Source organism: Patagioenas fasciata, chromosome 1, assembly GCF_037038585.1.
Source record: "Patagioenas fasciata isolate bPatFas1 chromosome 1, bPatFas1.hap1, whole genome shotgun sequence".
In the NCBI taxonomy this organism is placed as follows: domain Eukaryota; kingdom Metazoa; phylum Chordata; class Aves; order Columbiformes; family Columbidae; genus Patagioenas; species Patagioenas fasciata.
Genome location: NC_092520.1, coordinates 134,126,621 through 134,142,947, shown reverse-complemented (window position 1 = coordinate 134,142,947; position 16,327 = coordinate 134,126,621). Strand labels below are relative to the sequence as shown.

Sequence of the window (16,327 nt, the reverse complement as noted above, 5' to 3'; positions counted from 1 at the left end):
TCCCTTATTCTGGGTTGTTTTAGGACAGCGTCTTTGATGTCTGCCATACTGAGTTAAGATAATCTACATGAAGGGCTGATGTACTCCTTGCCAAGGGACAGAAAACGCTGCTGGGGAAACCAAGGTACCGTGTCTGCTTTCAAGGGACACACATATCTATAGTCACAGGCACTAGACTGCTCCGCTGTGGCTGGTACAGGAAATTTTAAGGTTCTGTGCCTTTACAAACCTTAGGCCGATGTTCAACTAATGCAGCTTTTTTCATTTCAAATTTCTTTTGTATAAGAAAATTCTGATGGCACAAATTACTTACACCCTTTGAAGGTACAATTACAGATGCAAAGAGCTGCAATAATGCTGCAGGCTACCCTAGCTTAATTAGCTGCATACTGCCAATTTGCACATAAGATATTAAAGAGGTTATTTTTCAACATAAAATTTACAGGATGGCCATTGACACTTATTTGCACTATACTGGCTGCATTCCTTCCTGCTACTCTGTTGAAAGAGGTGAAAGATGGGGCATTTTGCCAGCTGATGGGGTACTGGATTTGGGCTCTCCTCCTAGAAGCTTGGCTGATATAGTAGATGTAGTACAGAGATTACAGAATGATCTTAATGTACATGTGGGATTAATATCTGAAATACTAAGGAGCTGATTTTGTTGTCTGCTTAGGAATTGCAGTGGGATTAGCTCAGTAAAGTTTGCATTGTGCACGTCTAGCTATTTGGAAGAACAAAGCTGCTTTTATAAAACATCTCTCCATAAGAACTTTAAAGGAAATATAATCTGCAAAACACACAATGACTGTAAAATTAAGTGGTAGCATTTTACTCAGTTTTGCACGTGTTTGGTTATTTCCTCCAGAGCATCTGAAATGCTACAATAGCAAATATTTGTGTAGTATCCACCCTAAGAGTGACAGCAGTAGAGCGCACTTTTATGAACCACTGTGTCATGCTTTTCATCCTGGGTTAAGAATGAGCTCCAATAACTGCAGAACAGTGATCAATGCAATGTGGAAAGACAAACTCACCTCAACAATCCAAATATGTCCTGTCAGTCCTGGAATTCAAGGTATCTGTGAAGACAGGTTAACAGCTGGAGCACTTTGCCTCAATTTGTTCTCAACCCTCAGGCACTTCTAATCTTATTTATTAATTGTCTTAATATGTAACTCCTGGGCAGAAGATGTCATGTCTCAGCTCTACCAGAAGGTGAGTATTTTATGGAAAGACAAGCAGAAACCCTCAAAGTATTTGGAACTTCAGGACATATGAAGTTCATGGAGAGATAAAACGACTGTAGTTGTTCTTTTAGTAGCAAAAGAGTCTTGGACCAGACAAGGGCACAGCGCTCAATAAGACAGAGGCTGAAAATTTTTGGAAGTACTGTTCTGAAATAAATCATGCACATTGGGAAACAACATGTTAGATATATGCAGCCAGCTTCTCTTACGTTTAAATACACACTCCTTGAAAATTTGTATTAAGATCATGTTCTTCACTCCATCACACAAGCCTGAATTGAAGCATAGTCTCTGAAAACTCTTAATAAAAATGCAACCAGATGTTTGTGAACAAGACATGGGCAAGTCCTAATGTTTCAAGAAGTAGATGATAATTAAAAAGGAACCATCTATGTTCATTTCTAAACTCTCAACCCTGTTTAACATTTGTCACTAATGTACACTCTATACCAGAGATAACTCCATTGCAGGAATGAGCAGCAGTTTCAAAAGCTATTTGTGGCCAGTCAACGCTGATCTCATATGAATCCTCACTTATCCTCGCTGTCCTGGACAGGAGAATGGAAATTGTCCACTTTCTGTGGCTGACAAGGGTGACCTTTCCTTGTTCTGTGGAAACATTAAGATGCTGTGGCAACAAAGGTGTCCTGTTCTACTCATCAAGAAGATAAGCAACATGGTTCTCATTAAGGCCTGCAAAGATGTATCCTGTATGATCCTGCTAGTTTTACCTTCTTAACTTCATCAATCAGCCCTTTGTATGTTCACCCGAGCTATATCAGCCTCAACAGGAGCACTAGAACAGTATGTTAAATGGCTTGCTGGTTCTGTACTTATCTTCACAGGTATGGACTGAAATTTAATTGACTTCTTTTCCATTTGTATCAAGATAAATTTTGGGATTAACCATGTGTCCTCTTTTAACTGAAGTTGCATTAAGTTACAACCCCAGGAGACTTTCAGACTACTGCAGGCTGTTGTCATCCCCAACCTGCAAACTGGGTTATTTCTATGAGCATTCCCCAACCTGTGTCCATGAATACGAACCACACTGCTTTATAAACCTATTAAAATGAGAGGCTAGAGAGAATTTGTGATCAAACTGCTAGACACTCTAAAAAAAAAATCTTTACCTACTGCCTTTGGTAATTACTGCTATTAGTAGCCATAATGCTCAATGACAGTGTTTTTCTGTAAATGCTACCAATGTACCTTTCTAGGGTGTGTTTATTTATACCTTATTGGTCTCTAAGGAGATAAGCCCTTTAGTCAGGACAGCTGCGGCCCCTGTCAGGAGATCCTACACAGCCAACAAAGTAATATGGTAGTTTCAGAGGTCTTTTTAGTGACTTGATGCTAGATAGCTACTTCTCTTTGCTGTAATTTTACGACAGGATGATCAACACCCCTCCTTCCCTGTGAAATGACCTGGAATTCCTTAGGGAAAAGCACTATGCAGGGCAAAGCTGTGGTTCAGATTCAAAGCCAAGCTTCAGCTAAATGGAGACCAGTCTAACAATGACCTTAAGTCCTGAAGTCTGCAGTAGTGATGGTATGGCAATGAAGTAAATTGGATCAGCTTCCTAAATATACTTTTTAAAAGAGCCCAAACCCCAGGCAGAGGTGAAAATACACTGCTGGGGCAATGGCAAGTCATGCAGTCATAAAATTGTGGCTTAAGTGCTAAATAGATTAACCTGAGGGTTGTTCTTTAGGGAGTTTGAGGGGCCAATTTTTGCTCTTAATCATGCTGAAGTAAAGAAAGTAGGTCTATTGTCACCTCAGTTTTTCACTGCAGCTACATGCAGCTGTGACAGGCCAAAGTGCATCAGCAAGATATTCACAAAGCACCACCCCTCTAGACGCCCTTTACGCGGCCCCAGGCTAAATTCTTCCAGTGTCAGTTATAACATCAAAATGGCAAAATCTGACACTTTTGTTAAGAGAATATCTTTTACTGCCCAAGAAGAGGCACAAAGCAGCAGGTGGCATTTGTTTCTTCTCGTATTGAAAGAAGTCAGTTCCCTATGCTTCAAGTACATATAGGATTCTTCCTGTCAGTTAAGTGCAACCAATTTCTGTGACGGCCTCAGTACTCCAGCACGGTATGTACCCTGTGGTTGGGAAGGCAAAGCATTCATCCAGCTTCTTCAAGGCTGCCACTGAGACTGTCTCATAAATAATCCGGCTGTAATAACTCAGGTACGGCTTAATCCAAAGCCTGTTGAAAATACTGGAAAGCTTCCCACTGATTTCAGCCAGCTGTGGACCAGGGCCTTGGGGCTTTATACAACCACTACCTCAGGTGCAGGACTCTCTGTCTCCGAGGATCAGGATAAAGCCTTGGCTTTGCCACAGACCAATTAGAGATGTAACACATCCCATCACCAAATGGCTGGTAGGGTCCTATTTTCCCTGACCTTGCATCTGATCAGTACAAACCACATGCAAAATGTTAGTATATGGACACAGTTAACACTGACATACTTTGTCCTGGGTTTTCTATGACAGGAGAGGCTTGTTCTCCTGTACGGTTGAAGAGCTGCTGGGCCCCCAACAGTCTGAGCATGTGCAGTACATCTGACAGCCTGGGGGAAAACTGAACAAAGCCCCATATGCCTGCTCTTCATTACAAACCTGGCTGTACATACATACTGGGGAACGAGATGCTGCAAGGCAGCTCTGCAGAGAGAGATCTGTGGGTTCTGGTCGATGGCAAGTTGATGATGAGCCAACAGTGTGCCCTGGCAGCCAAGAGGGCCAACCATGTCCTGGGGTGCATCAAGCACAGCACTGCCAGATGGGCGAGGCAGGTGATTGTCCCGCTCTGCTCTGCACTGGTGCGGCCTCACCTGGAGCACTGTGTGCAGTTCTGGGCAACACTGGATAAAAAGGGTATAAAGCTACTGGAGAGTGTCCAGAAGAGGACTACAAAGTTAGTGAAGTGTTTGGAGGGGAATCCATATGAGAAGCGGCTAAAGTCACTTGGTTTGTTGAGCCTGGAGAAGAGGAGACTGAGGGGAGACCTCATCAAGGTCTACAGTTTCCTCTCAAGGGGAGGAGGAGCGGCAGGTGCCAAGCTCATCTCTCTGGTAACTTATGAAAAAACCCAAGGAAATGTCAGGAAGATGTGACAGGAGAGAAGCAGGCTGGACATTAGGAAAAGGTTCTTCACCCAAAGGGTGCTGGAGTACTGGAACAGGCTCCTCAGGGAGGTAGTCATGGTCCCAAGCCCAAAAGTATTCAAGAAAAAACTGGACAACACCCTCAGACTCATTATGTGAACTGTAGAGTTGTCATATGCAGGGACAGGATTTGGACTCAATGATTCTTGTGGGTCCCTTCCAATTCAGGACGTTCTATGATTCTATGTTGGCCACATGCCCCCTAGACTGGTCTGCACTGTTACTCCAGACATGCTGACAGGTCTCAAAAGATCCTAGACAAATATGAAGAGTAAAAAATTCTGGCTGGACAAAATTTCTGGACGGGTACTGCAAGCCTATATGGGGAATCCAGGATGTGTGGGATACCCTGAAATGATAAGAGCCTAAAATGCCAAAAAAAACCCACTAAAACACTAAAATACACTTTATAAGTTGGTGACCGTCTATATCTGAATTGCTACAGTACGCAATGCAAGCCAAAGCACGTGCCGGGGGAAACTGCACTGTTGGTGTTGGTGTACCACTCTTCATGATATTTGAGAAGTCCTGGCAGTCAGGTGAAGTTCCTGGTGTCTGGAAAAAGGGAAACATTGCACCCATTTTAAAAAAGGGTAGAAAGGAGAACCACAGGAGCTACCAACCTGCCAGCCTCACCTCCGTGGCTGGGAAGATCACGGAACAGATCCTCCTACAATCTATGCTAAGGCACAGGGAGGACAGGGAGGTGATTTGACACAGCCAGCACAACTTCACCAAGAGCAAGTCTGCCTGACCAACTTAGTGGCCTTCTATGGTAGAGTAACTACATCTGTGGACAAAAGAAGGGCTATGGATGTTGTCTATCTGGACTTCTGTGAAGCCTTTGGCATAGTCCCTCCCAACATCCTTCCCTCTAAATTGGAGAGGTATGGATTTGATTGGTGGACTGTTTAGTGGATGAGGAACTAGCTGGATGGTCACACCTAGATAGCAGTGGTTAAAGGCATAATGTCTGGATGGACACTGGTGACAAGTGGTGTCCCTCAGGGTCCATACTGGAACCAGTACTCTTTAACATCTTCATCAATTACATAGACAGTGGGATCCCTGGAAACATTCAAGGCCAGGCTGGATAGGACTCTGAGCAACCTTATCTAGTTGAAGATGTCCCTGCTCATTGCAGGAGGGTTGGACTAGGTCCCTTCCAACCCAAACTATTCTATGATTCTATGAAATGACAAAGCCATCCTCTCCTCAGGATCAGTCCTAAGCTTATCAACACAGAATGGCAGGGCTACACAGCACAACAAAGTATGATTTCCAACCATTTTCTATTGGAAAACAAAAACAAACACACGCTCACCAAAAACAATCAACCAACCAAAAAAAACCCCTAACAAACACAAAGCCTAACATCAGCCCTCAAGGACTGAACTTGCACTAAGCATCTCCAAAGATTAGACATAAGTGGCTCAACATCAGTGGCTACAGCATAAAGGACATTTGGGAAGCTGACAGCACTTGTGTCCTGACCAGTCCTCACATGGCCTCTAGCACCTGGGAAAGACACAATAAGGTCAAGTCACTCTCTTTTCGGCATGTGGTGCACAAGTCTGTAGTACCACAAGGCATCTTTGCCCCTCCATCTCTCTTGGACACAGGTATCAGGTTGAGAAGATGGGCTTTCCGTGTGCCTTTATCCCAGGAAATGGAAAAATGAGTCACTGCAGGTGGCTGAATAACAAATACTGCTGTTTGATATGGCTGCTTGCACTTCTGGATTTAGTGTTCGACTCAAAGAAGCCTAAACAGTGTCTGGGAGACCTAGCAAACATGTTATAGCCTACACATAATCTTCTGTCTGTCCACCTCTGCCAGCAGAAGTGCTTATGACCAGCAGCAGTTTCTGCACAGCAAGGCTACAGCCCACTGATGGGAGCATGCAGTGAAATGCCCCACGCCCAAGCAGCAGGTACCAGTGCTCAGACCTGACGGAGCATTTTCAGCCCCCATGCTGCTCTTTAGACCACACAATTCACTTGATAAAGCACCTGAAAGTGTTCAGACAGAGGGAGGTCTGCCAAGCAGAATACTGTGTGGCTTAAGATATGTACACAAACACGTGGCAGTTGTAATATATATTTAGAGGTGAAGATGGTCGTCAAATCCCTAAAAATCTGAACTGACCAAAAACAATCCAGTGTGACACACTCATTCGTTAATAGCTGCCCAAATGCTGCTGTCATGGGCTGGAAGTAAGCAGTGCAATGCAACGGAGGCAGATGCTCAGCTCGTCCCTGACATTGCCCCTGCTGGCGCAGGTTTTGGGAGGTCCCAGCTCCCAGAGTCACATCTGAACTTGAGAATCAAGTTCTGTTATTGTCAAGGTAAACCAAATATAAAAAAGCCAGACTAAATTATTTTTAAGTTCTCAAGATTTTTAAAGCAGTCTTGTGACTTTTAAGGAGTCTGACTCATGATACTTGAATGCATGAAGCTGGCAGCAGTGGAGGGAGTACAGCAAGATTTAGCGTACAGCAATTTATTGCTAAAAGCCTTCAAATGTGTGGGAAAGGGCACAGAGCACTTCTGCAGCAATTTGGCAGTAAACAGGGACACAGGCCCAAGCCCCTCTCCTCTGGCTGAGCTGCCATCAAGCTCGTCTTTTCCACAAAGCTTACCACACAAAGTCCCAGCAAAGCCGCCCCACACACAGCAAAAAAAAAACGTTTCCCAAAAGTAGACATGGGTAGATGGGGAGGAGACTGTTTTCTGTGTCAGCAGCCATCACTCTCCAGCCCAGACATTTGGCTTCCCCATCACGCCAAGGCAAGGGCTGCCTGGGGATGGCTCATTTGAGGCACACCAGTGAGCTGCTGGCTGCAGCTTTTGCCTCCCTGGGACGCGAGTTTCCCTGTGTGTGATCAGGGACTAGAGTTGAGGCATGCGTGAAATTGCAGTCCACACAGTGACTTATGGATATACCTGAAGTCATGGATTTCAATCTTCCGTGGCAGTGAGAGGGCAGAGCCCCTTCTCCCTAGCCCCTTGAGGCTGTCATTGCCTCTGAAAGCCAGCCACACCATACTGCTGATGCCCAGATCTCCCCACAGCCTCTGCACACTCACATAAGATTGTACATGTGTTCATAGGCAAGTTCACGTGACGTTTTTCCTTAGTAGAAAACACCTCCTGGACTACATCCCCAAGCACCCTTCACAGGCCACGCAGGACCTCTATTAGCACCAAACCCTAAAGTCTCAGCCTTTCCTTCAAAAGATTTTCTTAAAGCAGAAATACACTAGAAGTATATAAATATGTGCTATACTGTGCACTGGCACAGGCTCTGCAGTCCCTCCCATGCTGCCCAACAAGAACATATTGCCCCAGGCCTGCAACTAGAAGGCTGCTTAGTGCCATGGCACATTTGCTCCTCTGCCTTTCGGGAAGGTCACCAACCAACCAGGTGACGTCTGTGATTTGCAAAGGGAGTTCTGCCACCTCATTTCCCTTTGGCCACCACACTTCATGTAAGTTTATTTATCTGCAGGCAACGTTGCTTCTTCTTCCCAGAGCTCACAGGTTCAGTTTATAGCCTGATGAGAGCTCACATACCCAGTTCCACATGGCAACACTTTTTTCAGAAAGAAAAGCAGCCATTACATCTCATCTACCTGGGATTCCCCACCAGATATTATCAAAGTCTACCAGAGAGCCCTGCTACATAAGCGAGGCCTTATTAAAAACCTGAAACCAGGCATTCAAAATACATTTGGTATTGCATTCTGCTGACTTCTATTTAAAACTACTCTGAAAATGTATTTCCTCCTACAGCATTCAGAACCTGAAACATCATGGTTTTGTCAGTGCATGGGAAAGACCAGAAACAAAAATTAAGTCCATATTCAAAATTAAATACAAAAATGAGAACAAAATGTGCTTAAAACTAAGTTCTACCTTTTTTAATCACTGCAGTGTTAATGAACTGAATCAAATCTTTATATCAAAGAAGGTGTTACGAAAATAAAGCAAGCCTGACTTTCTTCCTCCTTCCAGTGTAAATCATGAGAAATTCCATTAAAGCAAATGGAATTGTACAGGTGTAAAATGAGGTTAGTTAATTAAATGTTTTTCCCAGTATTTCCATGCTGATTCTTTCATAAATTGACATCATCATATCCAGGTCAAGTTCTGTTCTCATTTGCACCAAAGTAAACATGCAATCTGTAATAAATGATAGTAAACGCTGCCCTTGCTGCCCACATAAAGAGGTTGCAAGTGAATAAAAAATGACAGCCACTACAAATTCAACAGCAATGGTACCAAGGGTATCTCAGCTTTCAATTGTTGTCTTACAATTTTAACTCTGTGAAAAGACAACACAATCTCTTCTGTACAACACTCAGTCATACGACATCTGAGCATGGGTCTTCCTATCAATAATTTCACATGGCCATAGTCTACCTTCACTGTTTATATTCATCCATATAACAAAATAACTAGAAACCAGGACATTTACAACAGCCTAGAGGGAATAAGGCACTAGACACTCCTAACTTCCAGCCTCCTACAATAACCAAATCTAATTCCTATTAACTAAATCTATTTTACAGCACATATGATTAGCAAGGACTCTTTGTTTAGCTATAACATACTTTGGAATTTAAGAAAGAAATCCTCAAAGCCATTGCTAATCAAAGGCAAGCCATCGGCACCATTTTCCATACATAACACCTCACCTCTCTGCTTCAAGGCGCATTTCCTCACGCTTTTGCCTCCTGAGCTCTCTGCGGCGTTCGAAGTCATCCATGGTGAGTGTTCAAGTGCTCAGAGCTCTGGAAAGACCCAAATCTAAAAAAGGAGATGAACACTTAGAAGAGAGAGAAAACACAATGGATGCGTTTAACCAACTTAGTTTAGTTTTGTTTTGCTTTCTTAACTTCACTGTAACTATTTTATTTTTCCACCAAAAAAATTAACTTCCTCAGTATTGTTGAGATAAACAAGATTAATGAAATACCTTGCAGGATAAACATATCCCATGCCTGCATTTAGTTTCCTAGTTAAAATTAAATCAACATGCTTTAAGTAAGGTCTGTATACATCTGCTAGCCACAGACTAGCTATTTGAAATGCTACAGGTCTTTTCTACAAATAAAAGCAACAATTTAGCAGGATTTGAACTTAAAGCTTCCAATTTTTACTGGAAGCAGTAAAAATGCGGCACAAGAGATTTCTTATTGTCTTTAGTTGCAGATAATTAAAAGCTTTGCAAAAATCAATCTCCATCTGTTCATCCCCACCTCCCCCTTCAAAAAAGGAAAGAGAAGAAAAAAGAGGAGAAAATAAGAGAAAAGGAAAAAGAAAAAAAAATAGGAGAAAACTAAAGAAAAGAAAAAGAGAAAAGAAGAGAAAAGTAAAACAGAAAATAGGAGAAGGAAAATAAGCTGGAGCTTTTAAATACCACCCAGGAGGAGCCAAGCTATGTATAAATCCTGCTCAAAGAAACAGAAGTAGCAATATTTTTTTTTGTAGCTTAATCCACGCGTTTTCCCCGTGCCCTACCTTCTTCTTTATGATTTAGTCCATGAAATATTTTCCCCTTTACAGTTCTTCATATACAAAGCCTTTCCAGCCTTGGTTTATATCCCATCAAGCTGAGTATTACAGAATTCCCCTGCAGCCCCCAAACCAAAAATGACTACCAGAAAAGGGAAAGCTGTTCTCTTTTTGTCCCTGCTTTGTTTACAGAGCTGTCAGTGGTTAGTTAAACTCTGCCTGGAATCTGGCATTTAAGGCCTGCTCTAAGATTGTTTCCTGTGCAGGGCTGGAGGCCTCAGCTTCCTCTGCAATCCTAGCATAGGCACTGCACTCAGAGGATTCCCACCCCCTATGCGCCACCCCCCCCCCCCCCGAAAACATTTTCCAGCCCATTAGTACAAGACCTGCCATTTACACTGCAGAGAAAGCCAGCACGCAGAGGCAGACTAAACTTCAAAAATGGCTCATGAACCACTTTGCAGTTTAAAGGGAAACAAAGCCAAGGTGCATTTGTAAATTTTTCAAGTGCTCTGTTTGCAGATGTAGATCTGTCTTGTGGCTTTATATTCCTGCCCATCGGTGCAGCATCCAAGCACCCTCCCCATAAATTCACTGGCAATAGCAAAGCCTGCCATGACTGAAAAGAAGCTGTGGCTTTTTCTGTCCCCTTTTTTGGATTAAAACACTGCTGAGGACAGGGGTTTCGTGAAGTTTATTTTATTAGTTTAATTTTTCCGGGGGTGTTTTTCTTTCTGACTTGTTCCCAGATTGGGGGATTTAAAATTTTGTTGTTTCGACTTTCTTCATGTTTGGCTGGCTGGGGTTTTTTGTGGAGGTTCAAAGGGAATGTTAATTTTGCAAATCTGATAGTGACATTACAATTGCTGCTTTTTTTTTTTTTTCACCCACAATTAGATGTTATATATAAAAAGCAAGTTGTAACAAGACATTTTATCATATCTAGTGTTTGTTTACTCTTACAACCATGTACCCCTCGAAGAACACAGAACAGCAAATTTGGCATTTTCTCCCAAGAACTGTTTTCATCTCAGTCTACATGTACAGCTAGATCCTGCCTCAGTTGCTTTGCTAGAGGGCCTGTGAGTTGCTGGACTGATGTGGTTCCCTCTGCCCCAGCTGAGAGACAAGGAGCAGGAGTTTGAAGCAGCGTGCTGGGCTTCTGTGCACAGAGGGCAGATGGTGGTGTCTGCAGGAACTAAGACTGCACCAGGCAGCAGCATTTAGTCTGTGGAGTATAGTCACCATCAGGGATATAAAATATAAAGAGCTGACTGACACCTCTAGTGATAGAACTGAGAATCACAAAGTTTTTTTCCCCACTGTACTTCCCAAAAGCAGACGTGCTTTGATGTCTGATTTATTTGAACCTTCATTACCTCTTACCCAGCCAGGTACACCCCTTTCATCACCTCTCCTGACTAAGGTACTCTCCTCTTCCTGCAGCCCCAGGTTCTGTGCACCCACATTCCCCCCACCCCTTTTCCAAATGTCCCAGCTAATATCTCCACTCCTTCTCTTCCTACATGGTTCTCAACACCCTCTCTCATCTCCAAAAGCTCAAGCTCCCTTCCTCATGAGGAAAGCTGGGGAGGATAATAGTAACAACCCAGAACGATTTGTTCTTCCTCCCCTCTTTCCTTCCCAGGAGAAATTGCGCAGGAACTGGGAGAAGTTTCCTAATGCAACAAAATTTCTCCATCTACAAGGCTGCTTTCCTGTTGTTCAATGAAGTTCAGATGGATGGACATCTTGGGAGGCTGTCTAGGGTTTATTAGAGTACAGTGCCTCCTCTCAAAGGACTGAGGTCCAGCCACTTCATGGTATTCAGATGACTTGCAAGACAAATCCTTTTTTCAAAAATAAGGTGGACACCTGGGAAAAGTTCCATTTGAAGAAGTCAATTATTCAGTGCTGTTCACTGTCTTCTTGTTTTGTTATCTTCTGGCCTCTAAAATCTACTAGACAATAACTTCATTGGTCTCTCTCAAAATGTTTCCTATTTCCACAAAAAGAAACTATAAAATCAGAATTTCTTGGAGTGTGCTTGCCTCTCAGTAGATTAAAAAATTGCTTTGTTTATAGATTAAGGTACCAATTATTATAAGTACTTTCTACAAACCATTTTTGGGAGCATGTACAATTCTGTGCTTCTTTTTTTAAAATAAAAATCATTAATGAGAGAAAACATCCTGGGCCAGAACTATCACTCTACCCAGCTACACTCCAGGGCCTGCCTTCAGAGCCAAATGCAAAAACATCTCTCTGTGTGACCTTCCCAGGTGTGCAAAGCAATTATTTTTTTTACTCTTTGACTACAACCTTTTTTTCCTGTTACAGATTTCTAATAACTTAGTGTCAGACTAAAAAAGTTTCATTCTTCTGCAAAGAAGAAAACTGTTTCAAATAAAAAATAATGTTTCATTTAATCTCAAAAGAGGATTTTTGTTGTTGTTGTTGTTTTCAAAATATGCTGGAAAATGTTTTGGTATCTCTATTTTTACCTCAGAATTATTTCCAGGTGTATTTTTCACCTAATTCAACCGGAAGCCATCAATAAATTTTAAAGCAGAAATATGTTTATTTCTAGCAAATAGAAGGAGATGTCTGAAACTATTTGGCTAGTTGTATTCCCCTGACATCCACACACATATGCAAATTACTGGAATACAGACTACTCTTACACTGTGAAAGGGTACACAATAAAAGTTATCATTTTACTGCTCCTACCTGAAAGCAAAACCCTCAGAAATAATACTAAAAGAATCTAAAGTGAAGTCTTGTAAGTTTTTCACCATCAGGCTCAAAAGACGTACCTATGAAATACTGCTAAAAATATCTTTGACCTTTTTGGTTTTGTTTAGGGTTTTGTTTGTTTGGGGGTTCTGTTTGTTTTGTTTGTGTTTTTGTTGTGTGTTTTCTTTGGCTGGTTGGTTTTGGGTGGTTTTTTGTCTGTTTGGTTGGGGTTTTTTTAATACCTCTCAGAAACTACTGAAGATAATTCTTGCTCAGGACCTCAGATTTCCAACAGACACTTATATAAGGGTCTTCTCAGGGTTCCTATCACTTTCAATGCTGAAATTCAACCTCTAGATCACAGGATGTCTGATGAACCCCGAGGTCTTCCTGATGACATGCTGAGAAAGACTAAGATGGATAAGCAAAGTAACTTTCCTACATTAACTATCATTGCGACGTTACTTGAATCAGAATCATGGCAAATTATGTGCCTTGCAAATACCACCTCCCTGCAAAAACACTCTTCATTTCAGAAGTAGCACCAGTCTCCCCCTCTGCCTTTAATCTCTGTACATCACATAATGACTTTGATCTTCATTCGACTATGGTTTATGGCTAAAATTTTATAAGTTTTTCATTGTCTTGCTAAAAAGTGCTTCCTTCAAGAACAGCCACATTTAATCCCTCCTGGTACAACACCCACACATGCAAATCCCACTCCCCTTTATGTCTCACCCCTTGAGCGAGTTTAAAATTTTGTCTTCTTTCACCTTTCATCAAGGTGGAATATCAGAAGAATGTACAGTAATTGTAAATATAAGACAAAATATTTTAATACCAATTAACAAGAATATGCTCTTTGAAAGCAAATAATAAATTGGCTAGGTAGAAATAGACACACAACCCTGTATCTTTATAATTCCAGTATGGAGAGCAAAATAACCTCCCGCTCTGGCTCCAGGAAGCCTACTGTCCGCCCAGTCTAGCGCTCAGCCGTGGGAACTAGCTCATCTGGTGCTCAGCCATCCTTGTCATCTGCCCTTGTCCTTATGGGCGCTTCAATTTGTGAGATGTCAACCAGGAATATCATACAGCTGGTATAAACAGGTCCAGAATATTCCTAAACCATCTGAACAATAAGTTCTTTGTACAGGTACTAAGAGAACTTACCAGGAAAGGTGCCTTCCTAAGCTTGCTACTCCCTAACAGAAAGGGTCTCACGAGTGATTGGTGGCTGCCTTGGCCACAGTGACCACATACTAGTCAGGCTTAAAATCTATGCTAACAGGAGGAAAACTGACAGCAAGACCTCAATGCTGGATATGAGGTAAGCAATTTCGCAGATTACACTAAACTGGGAGGAGCCGTTGACACTCTTGAGGTCAGAGAGGCCCTGCAGAGGCATCTGAACAAATTGGAGAACTGGGCAATCACCAACCACATGAAGTTTAACAATATAAGTGTTGGATTTTGCACAGCATGCCAGATGGGTGAGGGGGCTGATTGTCCTGCTCTGCTCTGCACTGGTGTGGCCTCACCTGGAGCACTGTGTGCAGTTCTGGGTGCCACAGGATAAAAAGGATATAAAGCTACTGTAGAGTGTCCAGAAGAGGGCCACAAAACTGGCGAAGTGTTTGGAGGTAAAGCCATATGAGAAGCCACTAAAGTCACTTGGTTTGTTCAGCCTGGAGGAAACTGAGGGGAGACCTCATGGCTGCTACAGCTTCCTCACAAGGGGAGGAGGACAGGCATGCACTGGTCTCTTCTGATTACCAGTGATAGAACCTGAGGAAATGGCAGGAAGATGTCCCAGGAGAGAACTAGGTTGGGCATTAGGAAAAGGTTCTTCACTCAGAAGGTGGTGCAGCACTGGAACAGGCTCCCCAGGGAGGTAGTCATGACCCCAAGCCCCAGAGCATTCAAGAAGAGGCTGGACAACGCCCTCACACATGTGATGTGAACTGTGGGGTTGTCGTATGCAGGGACAGGAGTTGGACATGATGATCCTTGTGGATCACTTCCAACTCAGAACATTCTATGATTTTATGATTTCTAAGAGAATTCAAGTAACAAAATCAATGCAGAACAAGGTGGTCAATGAGAAATCACAGCCCATTGTCTAGCATTCAGGGTGAACCCAGTTACTGGACATGCTCCTGCTTCATTCTATCCGATTTTCTTTGTGAGCCTTAGTCAATTTTGTGCCTCTTAATCTTTATGTTAACTTCACCAATTATAAATTGTTCTCAATGGGAATTTGCAGAAGGTTAAAGCACAACTAGGCCTAGGTTGCAACTGTAACATCAATATTAAAAAAAAATAAATAAAAACAAACAAACAAACAAAAAAAACCACACCAAGAAACAACATATCCTACAAATAGAAATAGCTGCTGCAGAGAAGATCTGAACGAAGGTGGTAAAGGAAAATTCTTTCTGAACCTTTCCTACAGAGGAGTAGTAAAGGGAAGGTTTCCATGTCCTACTACAAATGTTTTCTACATGCGTGCAGCTGGACCTCTGACTTTTGATCTGTCCTCATTGCAGGATCAGGTAGTAACGCAAGACCTAGTTATAGTGTCACTCTCATTTTTTTCTTATATTTTCAATACTCCCACAAAAAGGATCAAATGTCTCATTAAAGCTTGACATAAACTGAGACTGCAAGCAGCTTTGTGAGCTGTACCACATTCAATCCCAATGTCCTATATTCCCATCTGTCTCCACTTCAGTTTTCACAAAGCCCTGATTTGGAGGTGCGGACCTTTCAAATGTCAGTAAAGGACTGGTTAGTGAGAAGCATGAAGAATATTTTGCTTCAGTTGGCTACATACTATGACACCACTCTATCCCTAGGACTACCATTGCCTGTTTTTTCTACCTCATCTACCTCAGAAGTGAAAATAGAACCTCTTCATTTCCCCTTTTGGAGATGACAGGAACTCAGCAAGCAGCACTCATTGTCTAACTGTGGCTTGTTTAATCTGGCATCCATGAAATACAGGTATGACAAGCATTCTACTGCAATATCTGGGAAAATTACAGATCTAAATCTGTCTTCAGTCAAAACAAATAAATCTTTTTTTCCATGAAATCCTGTCAGAAAATGTTTGGAAATAGTTTTCCTGCTCTCCTTTAATCCTTCATTGGAAGCATTTGGTGCCATTCAGATCTTTCAGAAACAAGTGCAGGTTCATTTAAGTCAAAAGGTCAAATTCAACGGATATATTTGTCCTTTGTCACGCCTTATGAATGCTCTTTCTTTAATCTGAGATGTTGGATATCACTGGCAATCATAAATTAACAATAGTAAAGCTTACGTTTAAAGAAGCTCTTCTTTCCTATGTATATTATTTTTAATGTTCCTTTCATGTAAAACCACATCTGTAATTGCTACTGTAAACCTGTCCAAGCATTCCTGCTCACTGCAGATAATGAACTCTTGTACGTATATGTACACACACATACTCCTATCAAGCAGCTTTTTTCCTTCCTGAACAAAATAGCTCATTTGGGACTCAATGCAAAATAAACATATTGGGTCATGTCAACACACAGTTTTATTCCAATCTAGCCTGTGCCTTGTTTCATCTGACCATGCTTCTTAGAACCTGCAAGGAAAATTAATCAATGG

At 42.1% G+C, this 16,327-nt stretch overlaps 1 protein-coding gene across 7 annotated transcripts in view; it reads right to left on the bottom strand.

Annotated features, from left to right (window-relative positions):
- CALD1 (caldesmon 1) overlaps positions 1-16,327 on the bottom strand; it is a 214,410-nt gene that overhangs the window by 94,249 nt on the left and 103,834 nt on the right. For 6 of the 7 annotated variants that reach the window (XR_011741535.1, XM_065847738.2, XM_065847721.2 and 3 more), the window contains one exon: positions 9,136-9,247. Coding sequence is in view for 6 of the 7 variants with exons in the window: in XM_065847738.2 (XP_065703810.2) it covers positions 9,136-9,206 (71 nt within the window). In the remaining variant the exon portion in view is untranslated. Of the gene's footprint in view, positions 1-9,135; positions 9,248-9,961; positions 10,240-16,327 lie in introns of those variants that run through there. The other variant, XM_065847729.2, reaches the window with a different exon arrangement.